The sequence below is a fragment of the Parasteatoda tepidariorum genome, chromosome 7 (genome assembly GCF_982258835.1).
Source record: "Parasteatoda tepidariorum strain Cologne lab strain chromosome 7, Ptep-v5.0, whole genome shotgun sequence".
Taxonomy (NCBI): Eukaryota; Metazoa; Arthropoda; class Arachnida; order Araneae; family Theridiidae; genus Parasteatoda; species Parasteatoda tepidariorum.
The window spans coordinates 60709219-60728761 of NC_141761.1; the positions used below are offsets into that span (position 1 = coordinate 60709219).

Genomic DNA, 19543 nt, shown 5'->3' on the forward strand with positions numbered 1-19543 from the left:
TAAAAAATTATAGTTTGTCTTATAGTGTTAAGTCAATCTGATGACACACATAAAGCATTTTCTAGAATGAATTTTAATGCATAAAAGTTCATTATTATTATTATAATTATTTTTTAAGTATAGGGCTGTTGCTCATTTCACTCACTAAGCGAGTTGATTGCTACGCAACCAAGTTTGTTTTGTTTAACAGAATGTTCAATTAAAACTAAAAATGACCAATTTTGTTTTGATTATCAGATTGTTCAATAAAAACTTAAAATAACCAATTTTTTTCAGTTTTGTTCGATTCTGGTTTTTAAAATTATAATTGTTCTTCCTATACATTTAGCAAAAAATACAAAACTGAAAAGTAAATTTACCTGATTAAATGGCTTTTATGCCATGCTCCAAGGTATCATAATAAAATTACATAATTTTACCACATTTACTAATTTTATAGCATATTATGAAACCACATTTTATTGTTAATTTTACTAAAACACTTCGGTAAAAATTACCGTGCTTTTAGGTATTCTCTTTGAACCAAAAATACGGTCAATTTTACCATATTCATATCAGTTTCGATCATAATTTTTTACTCAGTGCACTGAGGACAAATCTAAGCACATTTTTTAAAACACTTTTTGCAAGTTTCAAATCCTTTGTAATTGGTGACAGTAATTGACACGAACAGATACCGATACGAAAATATCCCGAACAAAAAAGATCTTGTAGGTATTCATAATTCCAAATTAAAAAAAATGCTTTTGATATAATTTTGCAAATATTTTACAAAATGGTCGATATAAAGCTTTCTTTTTTTTAGTGAAAAGGATTGAATATACATATGAGTTATAAAAACTGTTTAATATTGTTGAAACAATGTTTGCGAATGGTTATTATTGTTGAAAACAAAGACATGACATGCTCGTAAATTTAAGCTTGGTTGATACCATCAATATAGTGAAAATTTTAATTATTTAATGCATTTATTTTAATTTCTTGACACATTATTTTCAATTTAATAATAATCGCTTAAACTAATGCGTTTAAAAATGCAATTAAATTTTTAAAGCATGCTTGACATTTATGTTTTCTAACAACTTCCTCATTTAACACATAAATAATTGAATTAATATAATTTGAAGTTAAACGATTCGAAACTTATCTACGCCTGTTTGAGCTTTGTGACCTTACCTATCATTTTAACATCATTAGTTTTAAAGCTTATCTTCACTTTTGACAAATTGCCTCTTTTGCAATTGTACAAATGAAAGAATGGTGTTAGAAAATGAAGAATCGACATTTTAATCAAATCTAATTGCAAATGTTAATGACTCAGATAAAAAAACCCATTTAATTCTTCTTTTAATCCTATAAAAGGCCATAAATTCATTCTATTTTTGAATTTTGTAAGAATAATATAGGAATGACATTGAATAATTTCAAGCTTCAGCGTTAATGAAATTCATCTAAACAGAAATTTACTTTGGTTATTCACTAGCGGTTGCATAATATAAGGGAAATATTCAAATAAATGGCTAAAGTTATTAATTTTAAACACGCATTTGGAAATTGGAATAATTAGAGTGCGACAATAGATAAAACGACAAAAGATAAAAATTTTGGCAAGAAATATTTCAGTGCCTTAAATTTAAAGAGAAAAATTATTTTTCAGTTATTTTTAGTTATTTTAGCACTCAAAGCTATTAATTTCAACTACGACTTTAAAGCTTTAATTTATAGATAAAAATAAATTAAAAATGCTATGCACAAAACTTTATTCTATAAATTTGCTATTTTATTATAAAAATTATTAGTTCATAAATTTGAACAGATAAATAGAATGCATTTATTACAACATAAAGAAATAATGAAAATTCTTTTAATATAAATTCATTAATTTAAATTATTTGCGAGTCATTTTAATCCTCAGTGTTTTTTTTTCAGACATACTTTTCTGGATTATAATGTATGTGAATAAATCTACCAAGTTTAGAGAAAAAAAAAAGAAAACATATATCATTCAAGTTTTTAATTTTTCAAAATTTGTTCACTGAAATTAGCAATAGTAATAGTATTTGCAAAATTGTTCACATCAACTTAAATTTATATTTTGATAGTAAAACAACTAGACAATAGTTATGAAATTATCCAAAAAAATAAAAAAGTGCATTTAATATGAAAATTTACTCAACTGAATTTTTTATTTTTAAGTTGGCAAATGTATCATTTATCTAAGTTATAGATTTCAAATACACATGTAGAAACCTCATCAAATTGAAAAAACAAAAAATTTTTAAAAATATAATTTAAACAGAATTTAAAAAAACACATTAAATGTTGCTTATCAAAAGTTATCAATTGTTTTAATCCGTCAAAGCCAAGCATTTAAGTGTTTCTAAGGTTCTGTAGTCACATGAAATAATGCTTTTTTGCAAATAATATGCTATTTTCATAACTGATGTGAGTTTGCAGCAGTTGCTGGCGACTGTTAGATCAAATTTAGCCGATCTTTAGCCAGTACCCTTCATCCTTATTCTGAAAATAGCTCAAAACTTCAATATAGAGAAAAGCCACAGTTTTGAGAAACTGAAAAGCATTTGTGGTCTATATTTTAGTATTTAAAAATTTACTCAAACGGAGCATTATCTGGGTTCTTTAAAAATTGCAAAAAATGAGAATAAGGTTGACAATTTTCATCCAGGTTTTAAAAAATGTCGCCGAATTGGCAATTTTTAAAAAGTTTGATAGCATTTTAAATATTTCAGTTATTTGTCCGTTGTAAAGCACATATAATATTTTTTACGGAAAGATGGCATATAAAGTTTAAAAAAATAGATTTGCTTTAAGTGTAAGACACTTAAATTAAGGCCTTTTTTCCTTTGGGAATGAGCTTCTAAAACATGTTAAATGGGTGAGTATAGTCTAGATTCAAACTTTGCAAAGAGTAAGATCTTTTCTAATTTTCTTTTTTCTCGACAATTTTTTAAAGTAAAGATAGGTAATGCACCCGTGGAATTTTTATAATAATGTAAATAATTAAAAAAATATGTTTGTAATGAAGTAACACTTTGATTAATTTGTAATGTTCATTTGAAAATTTAAATTAACAGAAATATACTTATCAAATTACAAAATTTTATCACAAAAATTCCTGAGCATCAATTAAAAAACACTAATTTAAATCTAACTTTTAAAATCGGTAATAGTTTGCTTATTCTGTTTAATGACTTTAGATAACGATAAACGCTGTAGGCTGTATTTTTGAGCCATATTTAACACCTATACACTTTGTTATATTTTTGCATCACAATAATCGAGAGATAACCCACTGAAAAAGAAAGAATAAAGAAAAAGTTACCTGATGTGTCGCGCAGAAGTAGGAGCGTTTTTGTTCCTTCTGCGCATACTGTTCTGTACAATGATTGAACTGTGACATCTGGTAGACATCTATTATACAGTGCTATAACTGCATGGAGAAGATCTGTAGGTGAAGCTACCTAAAATAAAAACGTTCATTAAGGCTTTTATAGTTTAATAGCTCAGTTTAAAGTTCTTAATTATTGTAATTTTTAAAATTTGTTTAAGTACCTCATTTATTTTTTTTATTAGACATCTCAATTAAAGAAATTATTTAAAATTAGCTGATTATTGATTTTTTATCAATTTTATTTGTCAAAAGATGTTTTGATGTTAAAAAAGACCTGAATAAAGTTGAAAACTGCAATATTGTGAACATAATTATTGACAGAACAGTCTACTCGAATGTTATTGGTGAAACAAAATTCTTATAACCAGAAGAAATGATTGATATTTTAAATAAAGATTTGTTACTACTTTGAACAAGTGTTATTAAAAAATTACAAATGTACAATATTTTTAGTTCAGTTATTCATAAAAATTTTCTACAATTATTATTATTTGAACTGATTCTTAATAACCAGCTCAAATAATTGCACTTTCTAAACTCGAATTATAAGTATCTCGAATTATTCTTTTATTGATCAAGCCCAAATGACACAGCATTGTAATATTTGATTCTTTTTATCTATTTCTAATAGTATTCTATCTATTTATGTATTTAAACAATATCTGAATTTAAAAAATACTATTCATTAAACTACAGGGTTATTCATAATTCCCTCCACCTGTAAACGTCATTTTTCTTTACTACATTTGGCTTCAGTGGTGCATGTTACTGCCATCTACCGGCAACTGCTTAAATTGAAACTTGAATACTTTCGGAATAACTTCATATGTTTTTTTTTTGCCATATTCGTCTTCTTTTTTTTACTATAACGCTTCGGAACACCGGAGAGAATTATGAATAACCCTGTACTTTTAAACATAGAACACGAAAATGTTTTTTTAGAGATTGTTTAAACAAATTTACTTAACCGGTTTAAATAAAAAATTATGATTAATAAGCATTTTCATATTTCTTTCAATTTCTGCTCTTGATTCATAGCACTGTTATTGATAGAGTTACATAATTTAATATTGATGACGTTGTTGTTGATAAGAAGGTTTTCTTCGAAAACTAATTCATTAATAAAGTCTTCGTGGTTTTCAGTCCACTTTCGTGGTTTTTTGAGATGATAACGCAACCAGAATTTCTTAAAATTTTTTATTTTATTTTATCGCTTAATCGGCTTGTTCACTTTCCTTGTATTTTTCCAAAACATATGAGTAAGAACATTTCGCAATAGAATGAAAAAAAAATCGAATAAAATATATTTTTTTGCTCATCTTAAAATTTTTCTGCAAAGTCATGTGATATCAACCTCGACAGTCGTGCTTCGAATAAAACCATAAAAGCTTTGTGCAATGATCTATATATGTCTTCTAGTTTTTTTTAAAAAAATGAAAAAAAGGATAAAATTATAAGCCACTTGAGATACAAGAGCTAGTCTAGAACAAAACAAACTTATGGTGTCATTTCGTATTATGTTTTTCAACAGCAAGAAACGTGACAGTTTCCAATACAAAGAAAGTTACCAACAATATATATTTTTTATTTTGACACTTGAGATGGATCAGCTTAGAATGACAATGATTCTATCCTGGTCAAGATATATGCCTGTTCTGTTTTTTTTCCCCTGCTTGTATGACTTAAGAGTATGACTACACTGTAAAACATTCCGGTCAAATTATGGTATAAAGTACCGGCATTTTAGGTGCATTCTCCGTAGAAAAAATTTTACCGTAAAATCTATGTTTATCGTGAAATATTATACAGTAATTTGTACAGTAATATTTATTTAAATAGAGTGATTCGTTGAATTTAAAGAAAATATTATTGAAAAAATTACGGCACTATAGTTTTTTTGTTCTGTGAAATTATATAGGGGAGAGTCGGGTAGCCCCGCCCACTTAAGGAGTATTGCTTATATTTCTGTATAATTTTAAGTAATAATCAATATTTTTGTATGTTTCTATTGTTTTACCATCTAATTAAATAATGCAAAAAGAATAAAGCAAAAAAGAATAGTTTAACTTAAAAAAATAGAAATTTTAAAAAAACATGTTTTTCAGCTCTTTTCAAAATGTGTCGGGTAGCCCCGCCCAGTTACAAAAATTATGTTTTTTGACTGTTTTTTCAGGTGTAAATGAAAATGACCAATGTATTGACAATAGGTAATCCTCGTTTATCATTTTTTATCACAAAATTATTTTATTTATTACATATTTATATACTTTTAGTGATTTCCATCATTTAATAACAATCATTTAATAACAACAATATTTGTTGTTAAAAATGCATATAACATTCAAATTTGAGGCAATAAAATAATAATCTTTGCAACCGTACATTTATCGACGAAATAAAATTGGTCGTTGATACCCGACATTCATGCGAGCGGGGCTACCCGAAATCCAATTTTTTTGTAAATTTATAATTACTCGAGCAATTTTTCACATATAGACTTCTTTTTTGTGCAAATTAAACTTAAGACTATATACTTTAATGCTGCATGTATAGAAAAACTTATTTTTTTAGTATTAAAATGAAGTTTAATCGAAACATTCAACCAATTTTTCTTAATTTCATGACTACTGTATTCAACATATTTTCAAAACTATTGTTTACCATGTTAACAGCTGCATAAATACTTAAAACTTTGAAAATAATCTTTTTTTAACATAACAATTAATGTCCGATGGCCCATTGATTTGAAAAAATATTCTATACATATGAAATTGACTGTGGGACCTTTTATAGTTCTATAAACCTCACAAGACTCATTTATAGTTATGGATGAGCATTACAACTTTTAACATATTCTTATTACTGCCTAGGATTATATAAAGCTTAATGTATTCCAGTTTCCCTTGAATCAAAATCGTAGTATCTTCTACACTGTTGAAAATTCTGGATCAAATTATGGTATGAAGTACTGGCACTTTAGGTGCATCATCCGTAAAATCCACTTTTATCTTAAAATATTACACCGAAATTTTACAGTAATATTTATTTAATTGGAATGATTAACGATTTTACGGTAATTATTACAGTAAAAATTACGGTAGATTTTTGTACCGTAACATGCTTCTTTATAAAAGGATTTTGCGGTTTTTACCGTGATTTGATCCGGAATTTTTACAGTTCAAGAGTTTGTATGTCGTTTTTTTTATATTAAGCGTTTATTTTCCTAGTTGAAAATTTGATTTTAATTTTAAAAATTATTTGAAGGAAAGAAATTTTGAGTTGTTTGATAGTTTCCTTGTTTAAGGTTTAAAGGCAGGATAGCTGGATGTGCTTACTCCACACGAGATAAAAAACGATTGATATTGTCAACTTAAAATAAAGAAATTAGTTTTTAAAGTAACGGTATTTTAAAGGACGACTACACTATAAATGAAGATATAAGATCGGGATCGAAAATATCATATGCGCTGGAACAGAAAACCCTCAGGGGATATCAGATAAATGAGGTCCACATTTTCCCAGTTCAAATAGTATTCTTTATTAAGTTATAAGTCAGCGAACAAGTTTATTTGGGTGTAAAGAAATGTCTCACAGAACTATTCCATACTTATGAAGTCTGTCGGAAATCAATATATTCATAAAAATGAAAGGATTTAAATTTTATGTGTTCAAGATATTATATCGCAATATTTTTGGAAAACTATATGTATTTTTTGTAAATATGGAAAAATGAATCTCTTAAAGTTTGAATCTTATTTTTTAACTTATATTCTTCTTTTTCAATGGTGGGTCATCCTGGCTGGAACATGGCCTTTTTTAAAACAGATTTCTATTTTGACCTATCTGATGACCTAGTTTTTCTATTTTTAATTTTAATCCTTCGACGCCGATGGTACACCGGTGACCTTTTTTACATATTTTTTTCTGACGCTTTAATTACAATCAAAAATATAATTAGGTATTTTTTAATTTAAAAAAAAAACAGTCTAATAGTTACTAAAATTCTCTTAGATTATCGGAATTATATTTGTACTATATAAAATATAAAATCCCAAAAAAGTGGTTTTAAAATTTGTTTTTTCATTCAGATTCAAAAATTTATCAATTATTGATTTTGCAAATTAAAGAAATTTCAATGATGAATAACTGTTTCCCTTAAATTTAAAAAATTGTAAGCAAGTGCAAATTAAAAAAATATTGTTTGGAGGATTTTACTTTTAACGCAGAAAGAGTTACCGGTTTCATACTGTCTTTCATAACCATAAGCTATTAAAATTCTAAATGTAAAAATTTTCATTTATTTTGACCTAAACACAAATTAACAAAAATAGTATGAAAAATATGTTTAATAAAAATTCTGAGTTAAAGGGTTAAGTATTTTAAGGTTAAAGTTAAGTATTTGTTCAAGACCATCAATTTATTGTAATTTTGGTCTTCTAGCACGTGCACTATATGGTTTGGCCTTGTAAACTTTTTTGACATTTCTGTTTACTTCTATTTTGACGAGGTGTTCTACTCACTTTAATCTTTGTACTTTAATACACGTCACAACATTGGTTCTTCATAGCTCTTATACAGTAGCGAATTGGTTCTTCTATACCAAATTTAACCATTTTATTTAATTTTTATAATACTTTGGAGTACTTTCTCATCTTTCTTATCTTCTCATCTTTCCGAGTTCGTGTCTATGTTCTAGAAGCATCACTCTGTTACATGAGTGTTTAAGGTACTGAATTGCCATTGTGAGGAACTGAGGTTCGTTTCCCAGTGGCGGTTTGAAGTTCACTCAGCTTCATATCGATTGGTACCAGACAGTCTGGGAAGTAAAGACTGTCTGTGCGCAATGCTGACCACATTGTCACAATCTTGTCGTTGGTCGCGAAATTGTGGAGTTTTCCTCCGTTATCCACTTGCCCTACAATGGGCTGTTGCGGGAATGCTGTACTTTACTCTGTTATGTAGGATAGGTCAAACTAATCATTTAGATAACATGAACTTAGCATATAATATGTTATATGTCACTGATATTATTACATAAAGCACGTAATACGTCAGTGGAAAATGTTTATCCGATTACGCAGTATAGCGGTGATAATTAATAACGGCGATAATTAATATTTTTGGAATTGGAATAGATTACATAATCATGGAACTAAATTAATCATTCATTTAATCAAAAAATTATTTTATAATTATTTTAAACAAGTTATAATTTGTTATTTATTTTAAGCAAATTATATTTTCATAATTATTTTTTCAGAAACTGTGCATGTTTGTTATCAATGAGAAGTGAATATTTTCCCTTTAATTTCTAAAATCTAAAAATAGGTATACGAAGTCAAAAAGAAAAGCTACAATTTAATTTTCTTTTAGAATTTTGTTTCATAACGATTATGGAGAAATTTTCTTATTTTCAAAGCATTTTGAAGAATATTTAGGTTATTTAATTTATTTTGAAGAACTTTAAGAAACTTAGTTGTGGCCCATTTGAGACTCCGGAAGTGCGGAAATGAAATTCTTGTTTCATTTTATGTGGATAAAAGATTGTGCTATACTCCTTCACTCAGAATGTATATGCCATACGTTATTGAATTCTCCAAAAAAAGATCTGTAAGAAAAATTGGAATTTGAATAATAAAAGCGTTCGGTATAACTTGTCACTGTGAAAGAAAGATGTCACTGTGATGGTCAAGTTCCTGCTACAAAGTTTGTAAATTCCATAATACGTAACCGTAAAAGAATTTCTGCTGAAAAATCTTTATAGTTTTGTAACTTCCATATAGAAAAGTTTTGCTCTATGAAACTACAGAAATTTACTGTTCCCAACATGATATTTTTTCTGTTAACAAATGAAATTTGTAACCATTGATAATTATTGTATCTATTGGGTACTGATTTTTTCGGTTTTGAATATGAAAATCTTTGGTATCAAAGCGGCAACAAACAATTTGTTACATTGGAACAGCTGAGGATCGGTCTCATACCACGAAGATGTCGGGTTCGAATCTCACTTCGGGATGTCTGAACTTAACAATGGGAAGAAAAAAAATTCTCCGCCGATTCTTTCAAATCTGATGCCTCGAAAGTCACAGAAAAATGGAATAGTTAAAAAAATTATTAAAAGTTTAAGAATCTGTTTTACTATGCAAACCAAAGGGTATTTAACATACAGCTATCTTCATGCCAAGCGTCTTGGACGTATCCTGGCGTACGGAAAAGTATTTGATGCGTACCTATATTTTCTGTAAAATTTTGTAAGAGGAAATTTCTGTCAGCGTGTTTTTTCCGTAGCATACGGACAATCTCCGGCAACTTCTCAGTCAGAAATTTTCTGTAATATAACAGAATTTTTTTTTTTACAGTGTTGAATACGTTTTTAGTATGAATATATTACAATATTTCCGCAAAATGATAAGATTGGAGTTCAATATAAAATAATATAAAAATTATAAAAAATTATCATAAAAAATAAATCGTTTCGTATTTTACGATTGAAATACTATTCCTTTCCTTGAAGTCTCGATTTGTTTCTTATTTTGTAATACTGCACACAGTTGTAGTATTGTAATAAAAAATACTCATGAATTTTTGCGTTGCTATGTGATAAAATAAATAACAATATGTCATTACTGCATTTTTATAATAAATGATTGATTCAAAAATGCAATTAAACTAATTTATGGCAAAATTAATGAGAAAGCGTTTTTTTCCTTCATTACAGATACATTTAGTTAATAAAAGTAATTTTTGTGTTATCTCATGGTGAAATAAATGAGGTGGTAATTTTTTGTAAACATAAGCAATACTTATTTATTTTTAAATTTTCACTTAAAAATATTTTTAGCAATTAAAATTAGTTTAGTGGATGTACGAAATAAGTAAAATTCAAAAAAAAATTTAAATATAATATGGATTTAATCTTATTCATTTGCTTTTGAATAAAAATATAGTACTTGTTTGAATATTATTCCCTTTTGCTGTATCAGAAAAAAAAGAATATCTTTTTTAAATTTTTAAGTAAACTTCACTAAAGAATAATTACATAGATTGAAACTTTTTAATTTTAAACAAAAAGTAAATTTTGCCTTGAGCATTGACTGATGAATTTAATTAAATTAAATGCTTATTGTTTTCATTTTTAGCGGAATTTGAGGAAGAAAAACAACTGATGGCATCTGCTTTCTGACAAAATTCATTCGAAAATTGTAATGGAGGTTGTTTTATGAAATGTAGAAGTAAAATTCTTTTTTTGAATCTGGAATTTTTAGAAACCTTCTATAAAAACATTTTTCTGTTAAAGGAACTAAGAAGAGTTACGCGTTTACAGTTTACCTGTTTACTCTGCCGGCATTTTCTATAGACAATATTATTATGTAAGTAGTTTGAGGGAGGAAAAAACAGAAATTTCAAAATAAGATTCAAAAACGTTTTTGACCTGAAAATGAGTAAAAATAAAGAGTTTTCCAAAATTAACCCAAGAAAGTAATTTTGGAAAACATGTATTTTAAATTAAAGTTGTATAGAGTTACGCACAGAACACCCTTTCGTGTATAGGGGAATAGTTGAACTTCGTTTCCGGATATTTTTTGAATAATAGTTTTGATTAAATGTGGTTGAATTTCGCACAGAGAAAAAACACTAGAAAAATTACCGTATTGCATAGTAATGTCCTTTCTGGTAAAAAAAACAAAACAAAAATAATTCTGATTAATAAAGCCAAAATATATGGTATTTAAACCGTTCATTCGATAATTTTTCCGTTCATATGTAACAGTTTACCGGAAATTTTGGTGTTCAAAATCATAGTCCTCAATAAGGCTCATTTAATAAAAAAGTACAAAACTGAAAAGTAAATTTAATCGAATAAAAGTTTTTCATACTATACTCAGCGGTATTATGATGAAATTACCAAACTATATCACATTTACCTAATTTTATTAGAAATTATGAACTATATCACATTTACATAATTTTATCAGAAGTTATGAACCATATTTTTATTGAAGTTATGAACCATATTGCTAATTTTATCAAAATCATTACCAAAGCTCTTCGTTAAAAGTAACCGAGTTTTTTGGCGTTTTCATCGAGTAGTACATTTTACCGTATTCTGGTAATTTTGATCATACTTTTTTTTCTCAGAGCGTGAATACAGCACTCAACTTCTTCTTTAAAATATAAAAGATCGTGAACTTATTGGTATAAACCCTAAGCTTCTATCCTCCAAAAAAGTCCATCAGCATAAAATCTTATGATCAGTTCGTATAGTTTTGCATAAATATGACTGGATTTCGTGACTCAAATAAAATCTGACTCAATTCTTATAAATATAAAGACTTTTCTAAGACGTAGACTTCCCTCTTCCCCCCAAAAATTTCAACAGCGTTAAATCTCATAATCCAAGTGATCAATTCTTATCATTAAAAAAAGAAATTACAAGATCAAGAAATGACACATCATTGTTCAAAATGTTGTTCAGCAATAAGAACGCGTCGTTTTTTCCCACTCGTTGTATGGTTTTATTTTAATGAACCTGAACGTCTTCTTATGAACTCCAATATTTTAAAGCAACAAATGATGCAAAAATAAATTTTTGTATAAATTTTGGAGATTCTTTTAATAACTATTAAATTTTTCTTATTTGTGTAATATTAGAAAAACTTTTATAAATGTTTTCTTCTCAAATTTGCGTCGTATAACATCTACTTTGCATTTATAGTCTGATAGCTTTTACGAAGATTCCCGCCAGTCAGCAGTAATGGTCGTAAGGATAAACTTTATTTATTCTTATTTCTCACTCTCTGTCTAAAAATGTCTTTTTTTGTCATTAAAATAATTTTACAATTGTGAGACCTTTGCATTTTGTGAAAAGTATCGAGTAATAAAATTGAGATATAAGATTCAAAATTGGTTCGCAAAAGTGAACTAGATACTTTATTATCTTTTTAGCCATTAAATTAGCTGATATTAACAATGTCTAACAAGCATAATAAAAAGCAATTGTTCGCAAAAGGAATATATTTAATGTAGCAATGTAATGAGGAGCTAATTTAAGCAATTGACTTGGTCCCTTTTATGACTTAAAAATTTCATGACTATTATGTTTTTTTTTAGAACTAGGATGTAGTGTTCACATATAAGCCAACTATTCAAATTATCTTAAACGACTACCGTAATGCCTAAAAAGAGTTTTGAGTTTCGTCATTAGAAGATAATAGTTATGCTGAAGATAGCCATTTAGCGTTCATTTATTTCAAATGATTCTGAAGTCAAGATAATAAGCAAATTTATATCCTATTATCAAAATAGCGAACAGAAATTAGATATTCTCCAAATGGCTTTTGGGAAGTTGCAGCAATTTGAAGGATGTACTCATTAATCCACGTAGTTAATAAATGTTACAAACAATTCAACGACTGTTTTAGATAAGTTGTTGGCAAATTTGAAAAATATGACATTGTATACAATGACTAAAATTGATTAGAAAAGCAAGAAATAAGTGTAATATTTCAATAATAAATATAAGAAATAAATACAAAATAATACAACACTAAATGCAAACCAGAAATTTTTTTTTAAAAATGATTAAAATAATCATAAATCATAATCAAACGAATTAAATGTATAAAATATGTATTTAATTCGTATGATTATGATTGAGATTAGTATCTGTTAAAAGTAATTGCTCGGTGTAGCCAGCAATGTTCATTTTTTATTTAGTTAGGAAAGGTGAAGGTTTATAATTATCACCATGCATCGTAAATAACTTGATTAACAGTGATAATAAAACAGTAGAAATGTCTTAGCTATTAGCCATTATACACTAATTAGTATTGCATATTTTTTAATTATCACTATTTATCATTAATAATAACCTGGTAAATCAGGATAATAATCCAGAAGAGATTTCTGGGTTATTAACCGACATGCACTCGTTCGATATTTTTACGCTGATGTTCTTATATTCGGATATTATTTATAGTAACCCAATTTACCCGTTAAAGAAAAAAAATCTGTTGCTTGAGAAAAAAAACTTTTCATTTATTGAAGAAAATGATTGTTAACTCAGTAATATTTTTTTAAATAAAGTAAAAATAAATTATGTGCTCTTTCTCTTTACTTGCTTCACATCCTCCAAGTAATATTATCATACTCTGAATAAAGAACATTTGTTATTGTATCTATTCCTTAGTTTATCAAGTAATTATTCTCATAATTCACACTTTGCTTAAAAATGCCAGTCATTTCATACATTACTTGCATTGAAAATGTTTTAAATCTTCTCTGAAAAATTCCGGATCAAATAACGGTATTAAGTAGCACTTTGGGTGCATCACCAGTAAAATCCACGATACCGTAAAATATTATACCGTCATTTTTTTGCACTATTTATTTAATTAGAATGATTCAGTTATTTTATAATAATTATTACAGTAAAAATTACAGGCTATCATATTTTTGTTCCGTAACATGTTCCGCTGAAAATGAATTTTACGGTAAAAAGTAAGAGCACCCCGAGTGCCTGTACTTTTTAATGCAATTAGATCTGGAAGTTTTTACAGTGTAATTTTAAACTAGTGAAATAGATAAGACAGAAAAATTAGATATTATAAGAGCTGTATGCAGTTTAAAAGAATCTAATGGAATTTAATAAAAATATTTCGAAATAAACTCAAAATTTATTTTGCGTTAAATTGTAAATCGACGAATATATTAGGCAGCATTTTAAAAACAGTTAAATTTTTGGGTCAAAAATACTTCGTGATGTGTTGTGGTTATACACTTTAATTAAATTGATGAGATTGAAAAATAGACATTTCTAACGAATTTTTTATGGAGATGTTGATGAAATACGATGATAAATTTATCTGAGAAAACTAAAGCACCTGATTTTCACGAAATCAGAAGACAAGACATCTTCAATGAGTTTTAGAGATTGAAAAAATAGACATCTCTAACGAATTTTTTTATGGAGATGTTCATGAAATGCGATGATAAATTTATCTGAGAAAACTAAACCACCTGATTTTCACGAAATCAGAAGACAAGAAATTCCCAATGAGTATTAGAGATTGAAAGCAAGATATCTCCAATGAATTTGTTATGGTGATGAAATGATGTGATAAATTTATCTAAGATAACATAACCTGATTTTTACAAAATCAGAAGATAAATCATCCCCAATGAGTATTAGAGATCGAAAGCAAGATATCTCCAATGAATTTGTTATGGTGATGAAATGCGGTGATAAATTTATCTAAGGAAACTGAACCCGATTTTCACAAAATCAGAAGATAAATCATCTCCAATGATTTTCAGAGATTGAAAACAAGACATCTCCAAGAATTTTTCATGGAAATGTTGATGAAATGCGATGATAAATTTATCTGAGAAAACTAAACCACCTGATTTTCACGAAATCAGAAGATAAGACATCTCCAATGTATTTCAGAGATTGAAAGCAGGATATCCCCAAGAATTTCTTATGGAGATGTTGATGAAATGCGGTGATAAATTTATCTGAGAAAACTAAACCTAATTTTCACGAGATCGGTAAAATGTTTTGACCCTTTCCAGTGCAGTGTAGCTATTTTGGTAACACTAATGCAGTAGATGTTACAAACCGCTAGGAATGTAAAACTAATTGCTTTTAAAGGTTTACCAATGTTCTGCCTGAACAAAATTTTCAATCGAAATTTGCTGCTCCGGAAAAGGTTAATTTGCGAACACAAAGATCATTTATAACTATTTGTTAGTTTTAACTTATGTAAGTGATGTTTTTCAAGTACACTAATAAGAATTAGATATAGTATACTAACTAAAATGATATTGTAAAATGAAAAACGTAAGGTGAATCACATCTGAGGCACATTTTTTCGATTGTTGAGTCACATTAATTATTGCTATTTTTTTTTTGGTCGTATGCCTGTTTAGGCAGTGGGAGGGCGATTGTTCCTGTTCTTCAGTGGCGCCATCTATGGCCAGGAATTCGACTTCTGCCACGCCATTCGCACAACCACAACTCGTTTATAGGGCGGGTCACATTCACACACAAAGGAGAAAGGACACAGAACACAGAGAGAGAGGAAGAAACATCCATGCCTTACCCGGGATTCGAACCCAGGATCTTTCTGATACTGGACAGTTCCCTGCCCCCTACACAGGCCGGTCGGCACTATTGCTAATCGATTATAATTAAAAAAAGTTTAATTTTAAAATCATTAACTTACAATGATGTATAGATTTTCTTTCAAAGAAAAAAACATTTCAGAACTTCTTAAGATAAATGTAAAATCAATATAAGAATTGGAAAATTTTTTATTGGAAAGAAAATTCACATCAGAGTATTGAAAATTTATATTGGTTTGGCAAATAGGATTTTCTTAAAGTGATCAATCAAATATGAATTTATTACTTAACGGTATTCCTTTCAAGAAACGTGTGGTCAGAATTATAACTTTAGTCACCTTGGAAGTTTATTCCATGGTGATAAATCGATGATTTACGTGCCATTCGATACTAGTATCTTAATCGAAAATCGATAATAGTAAGAGTTTCTGAGAAGTGTTTAAAAAGAATAATTTTCACCCGTCTTATGATTTGAAAGACAATCCATTACCAAATTTTGTCAAAGCAGGATGTTTAAACGCTTTTAGTTGTCTCAGACTTAGTTTATCTTGTCATTATGTTGTCAAAAGAATGCATGAATATATTTAGCTAAGTCTCTTGAAACTAGTTTGAGAGCTTTAGAGTAATTCATAGTTAATCTGATGAAATTTCGTGAATATAGTATATTTGCTCTGGATGTTTATTATAAAATGTTAATAGTACAAACATTTTATTCATATCAGAAGGCTTAAAATTAAAAGTCGCTTAAAAAGGAAATTTTATTACAAGTAAACGCATGATAGTACGTTATAATGTAAACATTTTACGATAACATATTAAGTTGCCATTTCAAAAGTAATAGGTAGTAAATAAGCTATGCTACTTAAAATTATAAAAATTTACGTAAAAATGAGTCCATTTAACATATGCATTAAAAAACGTTAATACAAAATAAATATTTAAAATTGCAAAGTATTATTAGGAATTTTATTTTATACAATTGCTAAATGATCTCACTGGTAAAAAATGTTAACCAAATAGTAACTAAAAATAAAAAGCGAATTTAAAAGCTCCTGTTTTTAAAAGAGCAGGATTAGATTTTTCATATTTTTGATTTTATTACAATTTTCAGGATATATTCTTTAGGTAAAAATACTAGAAACGCATTTTTTATATCTTTTCTGAAAAGAAGGAAAAATAAAATGGTTCTCTTGGGTCGAAACTGGAGGTCATTTGGAATTTTAAGAAAATCGCAGCGATTTATATATGAAAATACTTTTAGCGCCAAGAGCTAATCATGAAATTTACTTTTATTTAGTGTTCTATTTATACACCAATTACTAAGACGAACATATTTATGCTTGACTCTTGGCAAAGATAATTCAAAGTTCATGAAATAAAGATTTTTTCCTAGATTTTTATTGTGAGAATCTACTAGTGTCATGTCAGCAGTACGCCACAAAGATATATATTTCAGTGAATAAGTACTAATAAGCAGTATCTAAAAGGAGCAAGATATGGTGAGCTTTTGGCATAATCTTGAAATTTATTGTAAACTCGCAAAAAACTGAAAATTTTAACAAGACTCAAAGTCATTCGAATTTATAATGGTCTTCGGTAAAAGCGAACTGATGTGAAATTTGCTGAATATGGAGCCTTAAGTAAAAAACTAACCTCGGGTGAAGGGTAAAGCAAATTGGACAAAACTACTACACTGGTGGACAAAATTAAGAGATGGAAGACATTTTCCCAAATATTTCAAAAAATACTGAATATAAATAAATGAAATTTGGTATAGATATAGCTTATTCAATGATAATAAAGTATGCAAAACTAAAATGAAAGTGCCATTCACTGGCAAGACCTATTGCCAATAAATTCAATGCAGTCTGAACTTAAGGATAAAAGATGACAATAAAAGTGAGGCTTGTACAGTGTGTGTTGCCTCCAGTATGGTGTATGGTCACCCCTGACAGACAGGCAGCATGCACAACGAGTATGCATGCTGTTATTAAGGGAGTTAAGGAGGACTTGTGGAAGACCCTTCCATTCTTCCACCAGAGCAATTTTTGACTCCAGAATGGTTCTGGGGGGAGGTTGGCGCATCGCAATTGCTCTCCCAAGCATGTTCAATAGAATTCAGGTCAGGGGATTTGGCTGGCCAATCCATTCGTTGAATATCCTCGCTTTCCAGATACTCATCAACCATGAGAGCCTATGTGGTCGCGCATTGTCGTCCATAAAAATGAACTCAGGGCCAACAGCGCCCCTGAAAAGACGCACATAGGGCTCTAGGACCTCCTGCCTGTACCTCTGGGCATTCACGGAATCATTGTCAAACACATGGAGCGGTGTGCGGGTATCCTGCATGTGCGAATGAATGTGCGAAAATGCTTTCCATCTCTTAATTTTGCCCACCAGTGTAGAATATATTAAAACTTACGGTTCGTCTGGGTCTATGGAAACACCAAAAATCTAGCTAAAAATCTTTTATTCGGTTGAATTTACTTTTCAGTTTTATATATTTACTAAATATGTGGTAAGAAGAACTGAAATTTTGAAAACCAAAATTTCCATCAAATCGTTACCAGATAAGTACAAAATTACCAAATGAATGGTTTAAAATCCTTGAATTTTGGTTTTTATGACCAGAATTATGCTTTTTTTAATTCTTATCAGAAATATTTTTATCATATAGTTCGGTAATTTTACAATAATTTTTTCTTTTACGATTCTTATTAATCTATTGATCTTATTCTTATTAATCTATTGATCATTTCTTATTGATCTACAAAATTGTATATCTCAGTTTTCTGTTTAACCATAATAGTTTTTTCTTAAAATAATTTTTTCATTTCATACAAATATAAAGTACTTAATACAATTTTCTCTTTTGTCTGTTTTGAATACACTCAAGGAAATGACCTGTTAAAACTAGAACCACAAAATATCAGAGGTTATAAACCGATTTTATACCTTCGAAACCTAAAATAAGTGCTAAAAAAAGATACCCAAATTCTAGTGGATATTGGCAATACTTCTCTTTAGCTCCGTATAACTATCGAACAATTTCATCATGAAGGGATAATAACAGTTCTATTTCACACTAAAAAGAGTGACTAAATGAGAATAGCCTAATGTTGGAATAAAAGTGTTAATGGTTTCAGAATATTTGAGCTTTATGATAAGTTCTTTAGGCAGATATAACTATAGGGTTCGTTTTTATGGTGAACAATTTCATTTTATGATATCTTTTCCAAACAAAAACTGCTATTATCAAGGGATTATAAAAGCGATTATATTTTTTCCTTTTTGTTTATCTTAGACTACCATTTTTTTAAAATAATACATTACAGTTAGAAGATTTTTAAAAATTTTGTGAAAACAGCCGATAAACTGCAATGATTACAGTTATTATTTTGACATATTTATTCGTAACGTTAACGCAATGTATTAAATAACGCTTAAAACACTTTTGGAAATTTTTTAAATAATTTTTTTTATTTCTGTGAAAATGAAGGATAAAAGCTTTCGTTTATGAACAATTTTCGTGCATATTTATGGATGCATATTTTGAATTTAAGGCTTTAAAGGACTTTTAGAGTTTTTTTTTGTGCATCGATAATTTTGGAAGTACTGGTTACATAAATACAGAGTTGCATGCTGCTCTTTGATTGCAATACTGACTACAATGCTGATGTAGAGCATTCTCGATTGTAGATTGATGAGAATTCGACTGCTAGTATTGTTAGGCTTTTGTGTACTTTTTTCTGTGATGCAGATAGGATCAGTATTATTAAAAAAATATTCAGAAAGGCTTGTTTGTTTTGCGTCTGAGTTCGATTCAAAATTAAAAGATTATGAAAGTACCTATTAAGTCTACTGGAACTAGTTAGACAGTTTTAGGGCAGCTAAACTGATAAAATTTCGTGAATACAGTATTTGTACAAGCTTTATGTGGTGTTTATTACGAAATGTTTATTGTTCTAACATTTTATGATAAACATTATTCAAAGTAGATGG

General features: G+C 28.3%; 1 protein-coding gene across 2 annotated transcripts in view; it reads right to left on the reverse strand.

Annotated features, from left to right (window-relative positions):
* The window catches only part of LOC107437431 (uncharacterized), a 455576-nt gene that overhangs the window by 46741 nt on the left and 389292 nt on the right, over positions 1 to 19543 (reverse strand). For both annotated transcript variants that reach the window (XM_016049433.5, XM_016049432.5), the window contains exon 2: positions 3344 to 3482. In XM_016049433.5, the coding sequence (XP_015904919.1) occupies positions 3344 to 3482 (139 nt within the window). The remainder of the gene's footprint in view (positions 1 to 3343; positions 3483 to 19543) is intronic.